We start from the raw sequence: 17,873 nt of genomic DNA, 5'->3' as shown, positions 1-17,873 counted from the left end.
TTTGCTCCTTTATACAAGGTTATGAGGGGACACTTTACTGGGAAAGGGATGTTTGAGCAGAGATCCTTGAATGTGACCCCCTGACTTTCCAGAGGGAAGAGTGTTTCAGGCAGAGGAAAAAGCAAGTTTTCTAGATCTGGAGCCAAGAAAGGAATAGGGATGTGTTAGGGATGAGAAAGGATAGGTAGCAGAACCAACGAAGTTCGGATCTTAGAGTACTTGGACTTTGACCCTGAATCAGGTGGGAGTCATGGGGAATTAGGGGCAAAAAAATGTTATCAGTTTCTGGATACATTTTGGGAATAATGTGCATAGTAATTGTTGATGGATTGAATGTACTGTGTGAGAGAAAGGAGGGGGGAGTAGGGAGGAAGGGAGAGGGCGAGGACTCCAAGATCTCAGAATAAGTGGGAAAAAATGGAGCTTCTTTTTCCTTTTCTTTTTATCTTGGTGGGGAAAGCTGTGTGGGGAGCACTCTTACCTGTTCCCCCTGCTGCTCTAGATCTAGATCTGGCTCATGGGAAGGCAGGAGGGCTCAGGAGCACCTCCTTGGGCCAGGCAGTGAGCTAGGTGTTTTACCAAGTGTGGTAGCAGTCTTGTAGGAATGATCAGAGATCCCTAGGCTCATATGTCTCCTTTTTGCTTGAGTGTGGATGGACACACTAACTAGGATCACTATTGCTATGTTACATGATAACCTGAAGGGTAAAGAAGATATACAGATAGGCCTTACCTAATTACAGGGCCCTTTACAACAAAGTGTTTTTGGGGCTAAGTAAGCAGAGTGCATCAAAGGATGTGAAGAGATTGACATCCTGATCTTGGCCTTGAAGATGGACCAGCCACATGCAAGGGCAGAGAACTACTAGGATAGGAGCCAACAGCCAGCAAGGAAACAAGGACTGTGTTTTACAACCACAAGGAACTGAATCCTGCCAACAACCTGAATGACCTTGGAAGCAGACTTGTCTCCAGAGCCTGTGGAGATTACAGCTCTGCCTAGCCAACAGCTTGTGAGACTTTTAGAAGAGAATGCAGCCGAAGCTGCCCAGACATGGAACCTACAGAACTGTTCACTACTAAATGACTTGTTGTTAAGCCACCTCCCTGGTTATGAAGCAACAGAAAACCAACACCCATCCAGTCCCCAAGGCCCTGGTGGGGAAATAAATCCACAGTAGGGACTGGCACCCTAAAATCATTTTATCTGATTGCTTCATAAAGATGGCTGGGAACAACTGGAAAGGGAAGAAGCTACTGTGTTCTGATGGTTGTCTCTGTCTACCTTGGGCTCTGGGTGTCTGAGAATGGGTGAAGACTGTGGTTGCTGGGGGTGTATATCTGGCAGAGTGTGTGTGAGTGCCTGTCATAGTGTGTCTCAGCATCTGAGGGTGTCTCTCATCAGAATGTCACTGTGGCTGGGAGTGACTGAGTCTCTGGCTGTGTGTTGGTGTGTGTCTGAGGGTGACTGTCTCAGTGTTTGACATCAGGTGGTTGAGGGGGGAGGGGCGCCGAGTGAGCTCTAGTCTGGAGCTGTGTGTGCATCTAAGTGTGTGCATCTGTGTGTAAGAAATCTACGGTATCAGCCAGCCAGTGTGGGTGCATGAGAGTGCGTGTGTCTGAACTTCTACGGGCTTCTGGGATCTAGCTTGTGGGGGAGGGCTGTGTGCCAAGAGCGCCCTGCCCCTATCTCCCAGGGCTTCTGCCCGTCCATTTGGGGCCGTCTAAGGGTGTCTGTTGGTGTATCTGCCCGTGAAAGGGAGGGAGAGGGGGGACGGTCTTCTAGACTGTGCATCCGTGGATTTGTCCGCCCAGGTGGCTAAGAGGTGTGTGTGTGTGTGTGTGTCCAGGCATGTTTGCACGGTGAACGTTATCTTGGTGGTACGCACGTGAAACGGAAGCCCCGGGCCGCGTCTCTGAGCGTGTCCGTGTGTCTGGGTGAGGCCTGTCTGGGTCGGTGACTGGACGCCGGCATTTGGGGCGAGTCTCAGAACGGAGAGTGGGGGTTGGGGCGCCGAGGGTGGGGGGGGGGAGGGGGGAGGATCGGCCGCAGGACCGGCGAGCGAACGACCTCGGACCGACACCGACACCCGCCGCGAGCCTCTCGCTCCGCGCGCGCGGGTTCACCTGCTGGGACTGGGGGCGGTGAGGGGGGGCGCAGCCCGCATCCTCCCGGCTCCCACGCCCTGCCGGCGGCGCCCCCTCCCTCGGCGGCGCCCCCTCCCCCAGACGGCGGCACCGATTGGCTGCTGCGCACAGCTCCGACCCGCCCCGCGCGGCCGGCGGGGGGCGCCGCGGGCCAGAGCGCGCTGCGCCGCCGCCACCGCCGCCGCCGCCGCCGCCGCCGCCGCCGCCGCCGCCGCCGCCGCCGCCACCGCCGCCGGGAGCACCGCGCGCCTCGGGCTCCACGCGCCGCCCAGCGCAGCGCCCGCCGGCCCCGCCGCGCCCGCCAGCCCCGCCGCGGAACCCCGCGCCGGCCCCGGGCCGCCGCCACCACGCCGCGCGCCGTACTCCGCGTCAAGAATGGGGCGGCCAAGCTGCCCAAGCCGCCCGCCGCCGCCGCGGCCGCCGCGGCCGAGGCACCGGGCGCCGGCGCGGGCATGGAGCGCTCGCAGAGCCGCCTCAGCCTGTCCGCCTCCTTCGAGGCGCTCGCCATCTACTTCCCGTGCATGAACTCCTTCGATGATGAGGACGCAGGCAAGTGCCCGACCCACCCCCGGCCCCCGACACCGACCCCCCCTCCGGCCCCCGGGTCCCCGACCCCTGGGGAGTGTCCTGGGGTCCGGGCCCCCTCCAGGGATTGGGGCGTCTTGAGAGGTGGCCAGCCTCCCCGCCACCCCCGACCCCCTTCCGGGTGTCGCCCCGGGGCGCCTTCTCCTCCCGCGGGACCCGGGCGTCTGGGTTGCGCCCTCTTGCAGCCTTCTCCCCGGGGACGGCCCCCTTCCACCAGGTCTTCTGCCTTCTGGGCGCCCTTGGCTCTCCTGGACCCAACTCTCCCGGCTCACCTGTACCTTACAGGTGCCGACACCCGACTCGTCTTTGGATCCCATCCATTCCCCGAGTCTCCAGTGCGTACCCACTCTTCAAACCCTGGCCCTGGTCTCCTGGGGTTCCGACGCGCCCCCCTTCCCTTCCGCCCCAGCCGTTGGAGGTGGCGCACAGACCTTACCTCTCCATCTTTGTCTGGGTTGCATCTAGGGGCTCCCTGCTCAAGACTCCCGCCGGGCGCCCAAGGCCTCGAGCGTCCCCATTCTTCCCCTAAGCCCCTTCCCGCACTGGCTGGGGCTCCAGACTTCTGGTTCTAATAGGACTGGGGCGGCCGACCACAGGAGCCCGCCAGGGGATGGCCTATTCTCTTTCCTCCACCTCTTCCTGGAGGATGGGTTAAGGCAGTGCCTTACATTTGTGTGCCCCTCGGTGTGTGACCCTGACCTCAGGGGAGGCTCTTGTCCCCGGAATGGCCATTCTCGGCGCTGAATCCAGCCGCCATCCTGCCAGGCCTGGGAAACCTTAGCAAAGCCCCAGGGGCTAAGAGAGGCTGGAAAACCTGTTCTTGAGGACCTGGGAGCAGGGAGTGGGAAAGGAGAGCTCTGGATTTGGTTCTAGGGCGAGGAAAGGAAATGGACAACAGGTGGGGGGTAGCTGGACGGCTTGGGGGAGAGTTTCCCAAAGAGTGCAGAGATGATGAGTCTTCATTCTTTACTTACAAGCAGTGACCTTGGGCAAGTTTGTGCTGCCCCTAGCCTCCGTTTCTTCAGATTCAAGGCTGTGATGGGAGAGCGGCATTGAAAGTGTTTTATGAGCTGAAAACCTGAGAGTTTGTGAATTCAGTGAGGGGACCAGAAGTGTGTGGTTGGAGAACAAGATGGATTCATGGGCTCTTATAAGACTTGGGTTTAAAAATTGGATTGTCTAGAAAATGAAGGAATGTACCACATCTAGTCTCTGAGTCTAGGGCGTTCAGGGGCCCTGCCTGCTGGCACCCTTGTCTGGACTGCCTGCTCTCTGAGGGAGAGATGGGATGTTATAGGATGGTGATGGGTGCTTACTTGAAGGCCGCCAATGGAGAACAGAGGAAAAGTTCCCCAGGGTCTGTAAGAGGTGAGACAGACCTCTTTGATCTGTCTGTCCTGCTGTTGACCTGGAGATGGGTGCAGAGGAAAGATGGTTACTGCAGAGACATCTTATGGAATCACCATTTTACAGAACCAATCACTGAGTTTCAGAAGCTGAACTTCCCCCATGATGTGGCTCAGAGAGGTTGCTTTATAATTCTGGGGAGAGAAGGCAAGTTGAGGAGGAATAGGGCACTTCCTAAGTCAGTGGCCTCCCCTGGAGCAAACTCAAGAGACAAGAAGTTAGACTGGCCTGGGGTCTGGGGAATGGGGCAGCTGCAAAGAGGGAACCTGGGCAGGCAGCCCCAGCAGCCCAGACAAGGAGGTTTTTAGCCCTCACCTATGGCCTGGTGCTTGTTGAAAGTTCACCAGGCCGCTTTTGTCTCTAGAGCCAAGCTGGGCAGGTGTATGGGTTTGTCAGATATTAGAGGCAGACATGATCTGTTGTTTTTTCCCCCCCAATGTCATGCCCGTGCCATGGTCAGACACTGGTTATTATTGCAAACCACAAGTTATTGTCTAGGTTTTACATAAGTCAACAGATAAATTCATGGAATATTAGTGAATTTTTTTGTTTTTTGTTTTTTTTTGGTCCCGTCATGGGGCCTGAACTCTGGGCCTGGGCACTGTCCCTCAGCTCTTCAGCTCCAGGCTAGCGCTCTACCACTTGAGCCACAGCGCCACTTCTGGCTTTTTTCTTTTTGCTTATGTGGTGCTGAGGAATCGAACCTAGGGCCTCAGGCATGCAAGGCAAGTGCTCTACCACTGAGCCACCTTCCCAGCCCCCATATTAGTGAATTTTTAAAGGTGCATCTGATTTTTCCCCCCAGTGGGTTTCTTCAAATTTGTGTTTCACCTGGAAGAGAATTAGAAATCATCTTGTGTAGTCCTTCTACCCCCAAATGGATTTGAGGGGGCATTTGTATACATGTGAGTGTGTGTGTGTGTGAGAGAGAGAGAGAGAGAGAAAGAGAGAGAGAGAATGATTGAAACCCAGATGTGTGATATGTATGCATTTATATATATTTCTTTTTCTTTTTTTTTTTTGTCTGTTATGGGGCTTGAACTCAGGCCTGAGCTCTTTTTGCTAAAGGCTAACAGCACTCTACCACTTTGAGCCACAGCATCACTTCTAGTTTTTGAGTGGTTAATTGGAGATAAAAGTATGAGTCTCACAGGGGCTTTGCCTGGGCTAGCTTTGAACCATGATCCTCAGATCTCAGCCTCCTGAGTAGCTAGGATTATAGGCGTGAGCCACTGGCTCCTGGCCTTGGTGTATATGTGTGTGTGTGTGTGTGTGTGTGTGTGTGTGTGTGTGTGTCTGTCTGTCTGTCTGTGTAACCCAAGGTCATCCAATATGTCATGCAGAAAGCCAAGACTAAACTGAAATTTCCAATTCTTTTTTAGAACTCAGTAGCATGCTTTCTGTCTTCGTCTCTTATCTCTGTCTCTGTCTCTCTGTCTCTCTGATTCTCTGTCTCTCTGATTCTCTGTATCTCTGAGTCTCTGTCTCTGTCTGTCTGTCTGTCTCTCTCTCTCTGTCTCTCTCTCTTTCTCTCTCTCTCTCTGCTTTAAAAGGCCAGATTTTACTGTGTAGAAAATGGTTCCCAGGTGAGGCGGTCTCAGGAGCGGCTGTCAGCTGAGCTGAGAGTTCAGTTTGGGTCTCTGTAAGATCCTTGCTGCCTCAAGTTTGGGAGGGGGAGGGAGAAAGTCTTCTTTCATTTCCAGAAGAATAATGAGGGTCTGGTCAGAGTTAGAAGTAAGGGATGTTGTCTTGTTATTTAATTTCTCTTGTTCTTTTCAAAGTCATTAATTTCCTCTGAAAGAGGCCTTTTGCATGTATTGTATAACTTTAGAACAGCACCGCACTGAACTAATTTCTAAAGAAGTTGGAATAATCTCTTGGCTATAGTGGGCAGAGATGGGCTGAGCAGGGGGTAGTCAGGGCAGGCTTGCCTTCACCTGTCTCTTGCCTCTTTTCTGTTCCTCTTTCTGCCTGTCTGTCCTTGATGGCTCTGTTTCAGAATTCTGTCCCTGACAGGTGTTGGGCTTATCTGGGATCCTTGCCTTTGTTACTGCTTCTAGCTCCTATCAAATACTTCCTTTCCATCCAGCAGATCAGGCCAAATCTGTGTTCCAGATGCATACCTCACCCTTCAGCTAGTTTCCTGAGGAACAGGGAGATGAGACTTCTTGTCATTAGCCTTAAGTGGGACAAAGCACATTCTTGCTTTGGATTTAAGAGTCTTGGTCCTTAGAATGGGCAAAGAAAGCTTGACCCTCTCTTTCTGCACCTTTTCTAGCCACCTTCAATGGCCAGGAGGCTGGTCCGGCACTGCAGGTTGCTGGAATTCCTGCCCAAAGGACATCTTCCCTCTCGTGCTTTGAATGCATTTCTTCCCCTTTGCCCCTTCCCTAAGGATGCAGAGGTTTTAGAGAAGCAGGCACTTGAGGACAGTTTGGTTTTTTTTTTAAATGTACCTGTGTCTTTATTACTCAGCCTGGGTTTGTAATTGGAAAGGGGGTAAGGAGGAGTTAGACATATGATCCTGGTTTTTCTCATCTGTATGAGGAAGAACAGATTCCGCAGGGCCAGTGTTTCTAAACGGTTATCATGTGCTAGATGTCCTTCTAGGCACTTTAAAGGTTCTATCGTAATTTCTACCTCACAGTGCTTCCACATATTACTGTTACAGTAACATTCCCAACTCCACATGTGGATGAGAAAACTGAGGCAGAGATACAGGACTTTGTTCAAGGTCACTCACAGGAAGTGAGGGAGGCTAGCATCTCTGGTTTTAATTATCCTGCTGCTTGCTATGCACAGGGCTTAGTTTGGTACCTGGCATGAGGTACCTGGCATGAGCTAGTGTTAGCTTTGATCTGTCTTATTACCAAGTGAGAGTTGTTTCTGAGCCGACTGTAAAGAAAAATCTGTAGATTTGGGCAGGGAAAAGCCTGATTTTCAAAACGTTAGCTTTTATCGTTTTAATAGGGTAATTTTATTGCATTCTTAATGATTAAGGTAAGGCTAGACTCTCCTCCTTTGAAGTGGTTTAAAGATGGGGATTTGGAGAACTTGAACAACTGAGGGTGGGAAGCAGTCTGGCTGCCCATTTCTCTGCTCTTCCTAACCAGTTCACACGCACCACATGGACAGGCCTGCCACACTGCCGTGGGGTATAGCTGGGGAGCAGGGGTATATTGTGTTTCCAGCAGATGCCAAACGGGTTCTACATCAGGATCTGGAATTGAGGATAGTGTTCCTTAGCCCGGCCAAGTGTTTTCGGCGTCCAGTTCCTCCCTTACCTCCCTCCCCCCTCCCTGCCTAAGAGAAGGGCGGAGAAGCTGGAGTAGCCGGCTCTGATTTGCCCATAGGATGGATGCTTTGATCCAGTGCAGGGAGGAAGTTGCCATGGCAACACCAGCTGGCTACCCGTCCCTTCCTAGCGGTTTGAGCCACATCTCTGGGCTGGAAAAGCTCTTCATGGCACTGCCCTCTTCTGCTCAGATCAAATCTGATAGGGGAGGCATAGCAAATGGGACCCTCAAACTAGTACCACAGCTACCCTCCCCCCACCCCAAACCCACTTTTGGACAGAGGGGAAATGGAGGTGGTTGTCTGAGTTACTTCTGTGTGGTAAGGCAGAGCTAATCTGTATTTTTCCGGTCAGATCTAGGTGGGGAATAACTTCCCTTACCCCCAGGTACCTGGGATAACCACACTGGAACCCATCTCTCCCCCCCTCCCCCAAATTTACACCGTTTGGCAGAGTTTTCTTTCCCATACCAAGTGCTAACTTTTGTCCTTGAAATTTGACCTCAGCTTTTTCTGGGAAACAAATTGTCCTTCTCTCCCTCCCCTTCCCTTAGAGATGATAGGGACAGAGAGATCCTGTCATCCCAGACAGGGCCTGGGCTGGGTGGGTGAGAGGGAAGGCCCTAGCATATTCTTTGTGCTCAGGGCCACCTGAAGGCATGAGGTGGAGGCTTTGAAACCTGTATTCCCCACTCTTACCTACAGAGAAGTCCAGTCCTTCCCCCCCCCCCCCCCCCCGCTCTTCTCTTTACCCCAATTACCACCCTGTTTTGGGAGCTGGCCAGAACTCTTCTAGATTTGGGCAACTGAAGCAGAGTAGAGAATCAAGCCAATCATCTGCATAGTTCAAGTTGAAGGGTAAGGTGAGATTGGGTTTTCAAGCCACTTTATTTATTTGGTATTTCAGATTTGCATATATTATGTTTTGCTCTGAATAACCCTCTCTTACCTCTTTCTCCTTCCTTGCCCTCCAAACCATTATTTTTTAAAAATCAAATTATTCTGAAAGTATTATCTCAGGAAAACAGAGTGCATTGAGGACTTACCCTTGCCTCTTACATAGATGCCTAGATCCCACCTGATCCCTTAGAGTCCTCCCCTGAGCCTCTCCCCGCCTCCATCCTCCGGCTCCCAGATTCCTGGCTCCAGCTCCCTTGGTTTGCAACTGCTGAGGGCCACCTGGCTTAGTTTGAGGGGAAGGGGGAAGGAAGGGTCCATCCGCCTTGTTTCCCTTTGGGACTGAGGCTCTTCCTCCCTCCCCATCCACCCCCAGGTCCATAGGCAAAGCTCCAGCTGGAGGCTGAATGCGGGGGGGGGGGGGGGGGGGGGAGGCAGAGGAGAGCAGGAATGCAAGGAAGCTTCACCCTCAGCTGCCCTTCTTGCCTGTTTTGGGCCTTTCTTCTGCCTGGTGACCATCAGCAGCATGTCTTATGAAAACTAAAATCTACTGGGAAGGCGCCACTTCCGGAGAGTGTGCTCAGGAGGGTGTGGTGTCTCTCCACTCTGAGCCACCAACCCCTCCCACATCGTTCTGCTCTTTCTGTGGTGGAAAGACAACGAAGCTTGGATTTGTCTCGAGCAAGTCCCTTAACTTTCCTGAGCTTCTTCTGGCAAGATTCTGATCTTGGCAGGGGTGTCTGTCAAAATGTAATGACCCAGGGGCTTGCTCAGCGCTGTGTCCTGGGCTTTGTATGATCCAGAGGACTCCTGGATCATGTAGTAAGCTGAGAGGCCAGGCTGCTCCAGATCTACCCATTTCGTAGAAAAGGAAAGCCAGGCAGCTGGAATGGTTTGCATGGTGCTGATGCCAACCCAGCTGTGTTTGGAGGCCACTTTCTGCCTCTGGACATCACACAGGTTCCTAGGTGGAAAGGGGTGTATAAACTTCAGGGGCTGTATTTGCGTTGTCACCAAGCACCTGATAAAGGCCCAGGTACAGGGGCCCCCACCTCCCCGGGTTCACCAGCTCTCTCTAGTGCCTTCCTGGCCATCATTCCTGGATGACCCTCCTCACCGTCGGCCAACAGCTCCTCCAGCTGCCTGGCCTCCTTGAAGAATTCAGTTGTCTGCCTTGGCCCTGGGGGCCCAGCCATCACCTGCCTCTCCAGACCGATGTAGGCCAGTGTTGGATTATATTTAACGCTGTGCTATTTCCACTTGACAGCTCCAGAGCGCCACCCCCTACTTCTTCTTCCTCCCCCCCCCCTTTCTGATTCACTCGGAAACTGACGAGGCTGATGTCAGCGCCTTATTCTTAGCCCCCGTAATTGTAACTGCATTTAGCTGTGCGCACTTCATTAACAGTTTGCGCGGTGGGGGAGTGAGGGACTGGGTGCCTGGGCAGGGACATGCTGGAGGTGGGGAAAGGGCATTCACTGCCTGGACCCTGGCCAGCTATTTGTTTCGGATAGACCAACTGGGTGGGTTCCAGGTCTAGCTTTCCAAGACTGCCAGTCCTAGAAGGACCCTGGGAGAGCATCTAGTTTGTTCTCCTCATTAGGCCAAGAGGGAAAGTGAGACTCAAAGAGGCAGATTGGCTTGCCAAGGACACACATGAAGGACCCAGAGTTCTAGCCTGTGAGATGGGTTTTCTTCTCTGGTATTTCTTCATTCACTTAATATTGAATTAGCAGCTCAGCAGCTAACATTCTAGGCATGGGAGATACATGGGAGGACAAGTAAGATGTGGTTTCTGCCCTTATGGAACCATTGTGTGTGTGTGTGTGTGTGTGTGTGTGTGTGTGTGTGTGTGTGTGTTGAGGGAGACACAAGAGCCAGGTAATCAATGAAGTACCTAAGATTCTTATCTCCCATTAACCACCAGAAAATCGGGAAGTGATGCTGTGGCTCAAAGTGGTCCAGCACTAGCCTTGAGCTAAAAGAGCTCAGGGATAGTGCTCAGGCCCTGAGTTCAAGCTCCACAACCACCACTAACAAAAAAAAGTAATTTTAGATGGTGTTAAGACGAATGAAAATAAAAGTGATGGAATCGTATAGTCACGGAAAGCTTACTGAGGAGGTGGCATTTGAGTTGAACCCTAAATGACAAAGAGCCAGCCTAGGGAATATGGAGGGAGGGGAATGGGAGAGGTAGAAGGGATAGCTATGCAAAGGCCCTGAGGTCAGTGTGAATTTGGGTTTTTGGCAGATAGAAAGCAGACTGACATGGTTAGAGGGTGTGGGTGAGGGAAGATGAGATCAGAGACGTGAGCAGGGGTAGATTGTCACTGCCTGTAGACAATGATAAGGTGGGAAAACAGGTCCAGAGAGGGATAAAGGTCCCATGCTAGGGAAAACCAGAGAGGCTAACAACTTCAGGTCCGGAGTCTTATCTCTGTTGTTCCTTAGGCACAGATCATTGTGCCTTTAAATCCACAGGGTGGCTTCCTTCCTTCTGCAGCTGGAAGGCACGGTGGAGTTGGAACGAGGTTCTTTCTACCCATCCCATTCCTCTTTGTCTTGCTCCTGACCCAGCTTCGTAGCTTCTCAGGCTGACAGAAAGAACATGCCTTCAAAATCCTAGAGATCTGAGTTTTCCTCCCACCTCTGCCACTTCTAGCTTGTGTGACCTTGAGCAAGTTGCTTCATCTTTCTGGGGTCCAATTTCCTATAAAATGGGCCGTTAATAATAAGAGTAAATACTTCAAAGGGTTGTTAATGCGGAATAAATGCCATGATGCACATAATGAGATTGTGTGTGTTAATGCCTGGCACATAGTAAGACTTCAGCTAGTGGGGACTGCTGGTTATCGTGTCAGTTTGATTTGGGTAGACAGAGCAAGATGGGAAGGGAGGGAGGGAGGGAAGGAGAGAGAGAGAGAGAGAGCGAGAGAGAGAGATCAGCTGCTCAATCTCAGTTATTCTGTAGCCACTTTTAAGTTGCCTTTCGGGCCTCAGTATCCCTATCTGCAGAGCTGGGTGTAGATGCGGGCAGTGTCCTGGAGAGACACTGTCTAGGCCCTCCTCTTTTGGATTCCCCTACATCTCTTGTCACCCTATGTGTTCATTTTGTAGCCCTGATAGTCCCAGCCTGTCAGAGTTTGTCTCTGGTCTTTGGTCTTTAAATATGTATTTGGAGATTATACACGTATGTTGCAACGTGTGTGTGTGTGTGTGTGTGTGTGTGTGTGTGTGTGTGTTTAAGTGTTCCTGGTATTGAACCCAGGGCCTTGCTCTTACTGGGCAGGTGCTGTATTTCAGCATAAGGGCATGGAAAGTCTCCTGGGAGTCCTGAGGACCCTAGCTGTGGCTCCTCCTGTCCTTTCCTCAGTCAGGGCACCGTGAGCAGCTCTCGCAACTCGGCCTGCTGCTGTCACTGAAGATATTGTGTGGACGTGGAAAGAAAGCCAAACGCCACCGAAAGGACATTCAAGGAGATGTCCATTTCCCTCAAGCCACCATCACAGCCTTTAAGGTTTCCAGTTTTTCTTATTTTCCTTTCATGAAATCAACATTTACAGTGGTGTCCAGCTTTGTGCCCAGCTGTGAAGCCCACACAGAAGTTATTATCCTAGGGGGTTGGGAAGGTGGCTCAGTGGTAGAGCGCTTGCCTTGCATGTATGATGAGGCCCTGGGTTCGATTGCTCAGCACCACATAAGCAAAAGAGAAAAAAGCTGGAAGTGGCGCTGTGGCTCAAGAAGTAGAACGCTAGCCTTGAGCTGAAGAGCTGAGGGACAGCGCCCAGGCCGAGTTCAGGCCCCATGACTGGACCAAAAAAAAAAATTATTATCCTAGGCATATTACATGGTAGAGATAAGAGCAGATGTCCTGAGTTTGAATACTGACTCTGCCCCTTTACTGACTGTGTAATCATGAGAAAGTTACTTAACCTCTCTGAAACAGTTTCTCTGTCTATAAAAGGGTATATAATAGCCCCTTCTTGCCTCAAAGATGTCATGAAGATTAAATGAGTCAATATTTAAAAAGGGCTTTATAGAGAGCTTGGTGTACACTAAAAGTATGTTAAGAGTGTTTGTTAGCTCTTGTTAGTTGAGAGCCTTTAAGTTAGAAGCCTCCCTGGGTTCAACTTTAGTTATCTCAGTCGAGGATTAGAGAGGATTTTGATTTGCACGAAGTCTCATGGCTAGTCTAGGGCAAAGTCAGAAACAGCATCAGTGTTTCCAGATTCTCAGCTTAGGGCAATGTCTGACCACAGGCATGCCAAGTAGCCATAATGGATGAACCCTGTCTATACGTGATTCTTCAAGTCTACATCCTAAATCGCCAGCACTTGATGTTGGTGGGAACTGTCTCTTGGGTTATCCTAGAAGTAGGTGTTGATGCCTGCAGTGGAAATTAATTAGTTCCTTAGCACATGTTTTAAGACATATTTCTCTCTCTCTCTCTCTTTTTTTTTTTTTTTGTCAGTCGTGGGGCCTGAACTCTGGGCCTGGGCGCTGTCTCTCAGCTCTTCAGTTCAAGGCTAGCACTCTACCACTTGAGCCACAGTACCACTTCCCGCTTTTTCTGGTTATGTGGTGCTGAGGAATGGAACCCAGGGCATCATGCATGCAAGGCAAGCACTCTACCACTGAGCTACCTTCCTAGCCTGGAAACATATTTCTTATCTTGGGTCCAATACCAAGAGAGGCCAGATGATTACAGGGACCACTAAGGGCAACCTCTCTCCCCCTCCCCCCCCCCCCCCCCCCGCCCAGTCACCTGACCTCATGAAGCTGCCACTTCAAAAGAAGCTAGACTTACAGACTTGGGGCACAGGGATTTCCAAACCTGACAGATTGGCCCTGAGGGGATATTGGTAGGTACCTCTAGCCAGGGAGGATTTAACTTGTTCTCTGGACTCTTAGTGGAAATGGAAAGGAAGAGAGGATGGCAGAACTCTCCCTTTCTTCCTCTGTGCTGCCTTGGCTGTGGGTTTTGTATGCTGCCAGACTGAGGGGGAACTTGCACGAGAGAACCCAGCATCTACCGTGGTCATCTGGCCTCAGCTTGTTCCTAGGGATGCATGACGAGCCAATGGCATCAGGGATCAGCTTCCTGTGCCTCCAGGTCAGGCAGATCTCAGCAGCTAGGGGCAGTTCTCCAAAGATGGGACAGTAGTTACAGCAGCTGAGGAAGGCAGGTGGTCTGCTTGTTAAGGGGTCTGGCTGGGTCCATCTACCCATTGTGTGGGAACATCTGGCTGCAATGGAGATAGCAGGTGTCTCCTTAGATATCAAGGTGCTCTGCCATGGCCAGGCTTTCCCTCTACACAGACCCATCACATGGGTATGATCATCCCTGGAGGCAGGATGGAGAAATCAAGTCTCTGGCTGAGGTCATACAGCCAGTGAGGGATGGGGCAGGGCTCTGAGCCCTGACTCCACCCTGTGGTCTTTCCAGGGCTCTATACTGTATTTCATTCTTCATCAGCATGTCGGCGACCTTTTTAGTGAGCTCCTTTTCAGATACCCCTCTGAAGGTGTCTCTTGACTTTGTGCCTTGCACACGTCAACCCTTTGTGTCTGACAAAGCATATTACCTACTCCATCTCACTGATTCTCATGGAAACTTGGCCTTGAGTCTGAGAGGTGGGCAGGAGCCCCAGCATGCTGCCTGGAGCGAGGTGACAGCTTACGAGATAGTTGATGTGTCATAGAATGAGCCTGGGATTTGTCATATGAAAACCTGGATTTCAGATCTTGTTTCTGCCAGCTTGCCAGTCAGCACACCGTGGGCACATCATTCTCCTCCTTGAACCTTGGGCTCCTCCTTGGAAGAAGTTCATGGCTGTAAATCCACAAGTAACTTGCAGGAATGACTCTGATTCTGCAAGGTCCAGAACTTCACATGGCTCTGCTTGCTGGAGAGGCTGTGTGTGTGTGTGTGTGTGTGTGTGTGTGTGAACAGTCTCAGATTAAGGCTCCTCTGTAACATGGGCACAGTGACACTTGTCGCACTGTTCTTGTGGGTTCCTCCAGAAGCACATCCCTAAACAAGGATTCAAATGTAAGTATTAGAGCTAACAAGCCTGCCATTTCTGTAAATGAAAACAGTTGAATAACTAATAACGGGTTGACACCCATTAGGCCAGGAGTCAGCGTGTCATTAGGCAAGTGACCTCTGAATGAGGGTCACAGGAACCTTACTGGGGACTGCTGGGGACTGTGTAGAAAAGGGCTTAGAACATGTCTTCCATGAGGGGCTAGACAACAGATACTTTTATCTTTGCAGGCTGTACTATTCAGCCATGCAGACAATATGTAAACAAATGTAATACAACTGTATTTCATATATGATAAATCTGAGGATCAAGATTTGAAGCCAGGCTGGGCATCAGTGGTTTATACCTGCAATCCTAGATACTCAGGAGGCTGAGATCTGAGGATCACAGTTCAAAGCCAGCCCAGGACAGAAAGCCCATAAGTCTCTAATTAACCACCAAAAAAGCTGGAAATGGAGCTGAGGCTCAAGTAGTAGAGGCAAGTCTTGAGCAGGAAAGCTAAGGGGATCAGTGCCCAGGCCCAGAGTTCAAGCCCCAGGACTGGTACACACACACACACACACACACACACACACACACACACACACACACACACACACGCAGAGTCAACCATACTTTATAAAAACAAACAGCAAGAGCTGGGCATCAGTGGTTCACTCCTATAATCCTAGCAACTCAGGAGGTTGAAATCTGAGGATCACAGTGCAAAGCTATCCCAGACAGGAAAGTCCATGAAACTTATCTCCAGTTAACTACCAAAAATCCAGAAATGGCATTGTAGCTCAAGTGGTAGAGCACTAGCCTTGAGGAAAAAAGATCAGGGCCATTGCCAAGGCCCTGAATTCAGGACTGACACATGCGTGTGCATGCATGCATGTGCACACACATGCACACGCACGTGCGTGCACTCACACACACACAACTACAGACAGCAATATGGATTCTCCCTGGGGGCTATTGTTTGAGGACTACTAGAATAGAGTGCACACCTTAGCTGTCCCACCAGCCACTTATCACCAGATCATCAGCTGAGGTGGGCGTGGGAGTTGACGGTTGTGACATTTCTTCTGGTCATACTAAGATACGCAGGTTACAAGAGGAGACGGGAGCATGGTGCAGCGGGTATGACAGCATCGCTCACTCCAGCAAGGGGCATAGCTTGTTTGACGTCTGGGAGACTATTGGAGAGAAGATGACAGGATGAACAAGAAAAACAGGGCCAGATTACTTATCTTCATATTTGCAGTCTCTGCAAGCATTTGTTACTCCTGATAGAGCCTGGTTTCTACTTAGCCGATGGTCTTGTCTCGGTTTTATCCTTCTGCTTGGGCTTATCTCTTGGCTGGAGTACCTCGTAGCTCTTCAGACCGCACAGTTCTCTTCCGCAGGTGGAGCAGGTTGGATACTCCCATGAGTATGCCCCTTTTCTAGCATCTGTGCCTTGTAGCTTCATTTTCCTTTCCGTTGTTGCACTGGGTGCTTCTGGCCAGGGACAATGTGACCTTGTGTGCCATCCCACAAAGGGCACTGGTTTTTAGATAGGCATAACTGGATCTCAAACTTCTCTCTTCCTTCTGTTTCTACCTTTCTTCTTCCAGTGGCTGCTGAGGGCCAGGCCTTGTTCCACTGGCCTAAGCCAAGCCCAGCCTTTGCCCCAGTGATATTTTCGGTCTAGGTCAGACACTAGACAACTCAAAGGAACAGCGAGTAATCCCATGCCTACTGTGGTAAGAACCATGCATGTCAAGGGCAGAGTGCCAGGAAAGGCCACAGCAGGGAGAAATGACCTCTCTGGGGAGGGCAGGGAGCAGCTGAGACTGGAGAGGTGAATACATTGACCATGTACAAGCAGTGGAGGGGAAGAGCGGTCAGGAGACTGCAGTGCTGAGCTTGTAGATGAGGGCCAGTTATGTGTCTCTCCCCCCTCCACACACACAGAGAAGGAAATATTAACTATAATTACTTCTGCACACCATCGGTATTATGGATAATTCTTATATTCTATTGTGTATCTTCCAGAATCCCACAGTGGACACAGCATGGTAAAGATTGAGAAGAGCGTCTCAGAGTCAGGACACCACGTGATAATAATGATAAAGAACTCTACTGACAAAGTACCCACCACAGTCTGAGCTCCACCTCTGTCAACTCATTTGAGCCTCAGAACTGCCCTGAGGAAGCCATCGCTATCCTTGTTTTATAGCTGAGGAGACTAAGACACAAAGGTTAAGTAAGGTGTCCAAGAACACACAGCAGGAGTCCAGTCTACTTCCTGGCTCTGGAATCTGAGCTTGCTCACTGCTCTGTGCTACCCACCTTACAGGGTAGGGACTTGGGGTGAAAGGGCACCTGTAGAGTCCTTGCCCAGTGCTTGGCCCAGAATTAGTTCTCAACAGATGTTAGCTACTGATCTTGTTAGCAGCTCTGCATAGGCCCTGAGATAGGAAAGGGCCATGATTTTTTTGAAGCAGGGACAGGAGCTTGTGGCTGGTGAGGTAGCCAGGTCAGGTCAGGTCATATTGCAGCTTTGAAGTCAAAGGTCTTGCATGTGAGCTTAACCACAGTTGGAATTCCTGTTGAGATTTGAGCGAGGAGGTGGCAGACTCGAAGTAGAGCCTTTGTGTGTGTGTGCGTGTGTGTTTGTGAGTGTTGGTGCTTGAAATCAGGGCAGTGTTCTTTAGTTTTCTTTTCTGCTTAAGAAATAGCCACAGCTCCACTTTTAGCTTTTCGGTGGTTAATTTGAGATAAGAGTCTCACTGATTTTCTTGCCTGGGCTGGCTTTGAACCTTGATCCTAAGATTTCAGCCCCTTGAGTAGCTAGGGTTATAGGTATGAGCCACCAGCAACTAGTTCAAACTAGGGGGTTTAAAGACCTCTTTGAGCTGGACACTGGTGGCTCAGGCCTGTGATCCTAGCTCCTCAGGAACCTGAGATCTGAGGATCACATTTCAAAGCCAGCCCAGGAAGGAAAGTCCTTGAGACTCTTATCTCCAATAAACTACTGGGAAAAAGTTGGAAATAGCATTGTGGCTCAAGTGGTAGAGCACTACCTTTGAGCAAAAGAAGCTCAGGAACAGAGCTCAGGCCCAGAGTTCAAGGACTGTCTTCAGAGGGAAAGCAGGGAGCCAAGAGGCCCAGGACTGGCTCCCTCTGGACAGAGCAGCTCTCCTTGGTGTCCTAACCCATTCCAGCATGGGACCATCAGGCCAGGGCGGTGGTGATGTGCCGTCTGGCCTGGCTGCGTGGGCCAGAGTATACCAGCGGCAGAAGTCAGGAGTGAGTATGTCACCAGGCTGGACTGGTGGTGCTGGGAGGCTGGGAAGTGCCGGCTGGAAGGCAGGAACAAATTACTCTCCTGGAGACGAGGCTGGGCCAGTTCCTGCCGTGTTACATTATTAAATTTGTAATCTTCATTTTAATACTTTCCAGCAGTGAATAAGAACCAAATTTAAAATACTGGCTTTACATTTCTGGAATGGAGCTCTTGTCAAAAAC

The 17,873-nt window shown here is 50.9% G+C and overlaps 1 protein-coding gene across 1 annotated transcript in view; it reads left to right on the top strand.

Moving 5' to 3' along the window:
* The first annotated feature begins 2,341 nt into the window (after nucleotides 1–2,341).
* Nucleotides 2,342–17,873, top strand: part of Rims4 (regulating synaptic membrane exocytosis 4) — a 54,614-nt gene continuing 39,082 nt past the window's right edge. Inside the window, exon 1 of the mRNA XM_042694673.1 lies at nucleotides 2,342–2,697. Coding sequence (XP_042550607.1) covers nucleotides 2,601–2,697 — 97 coding nt within the window. The 5' untranslated portion in view covers nucleotides 2,342–2,600. The remainder of the gene's footprint in view (nucleotides 2,698–17,873) is intronic.

This window comes from Dipodomys spectabilis, unplaced genomic scaffold (assembly GCF_019054845.1).
Source record: "Dipodomys spectabilis isolate Male_0828 unplaced genomic scaffold, ASM1905484v1 ptg000175l, whole genome shotgun sequence".
Lineage (NCBI taxonomy): Eukaryota > Metazoa > Chordata > Mammalia > Rodentia > Heteromyidae > Dipodomys > Dipodomys spectabilis.
This window is presented reverse-complemented; position numbering and strand designations above follow the sequence as displayed.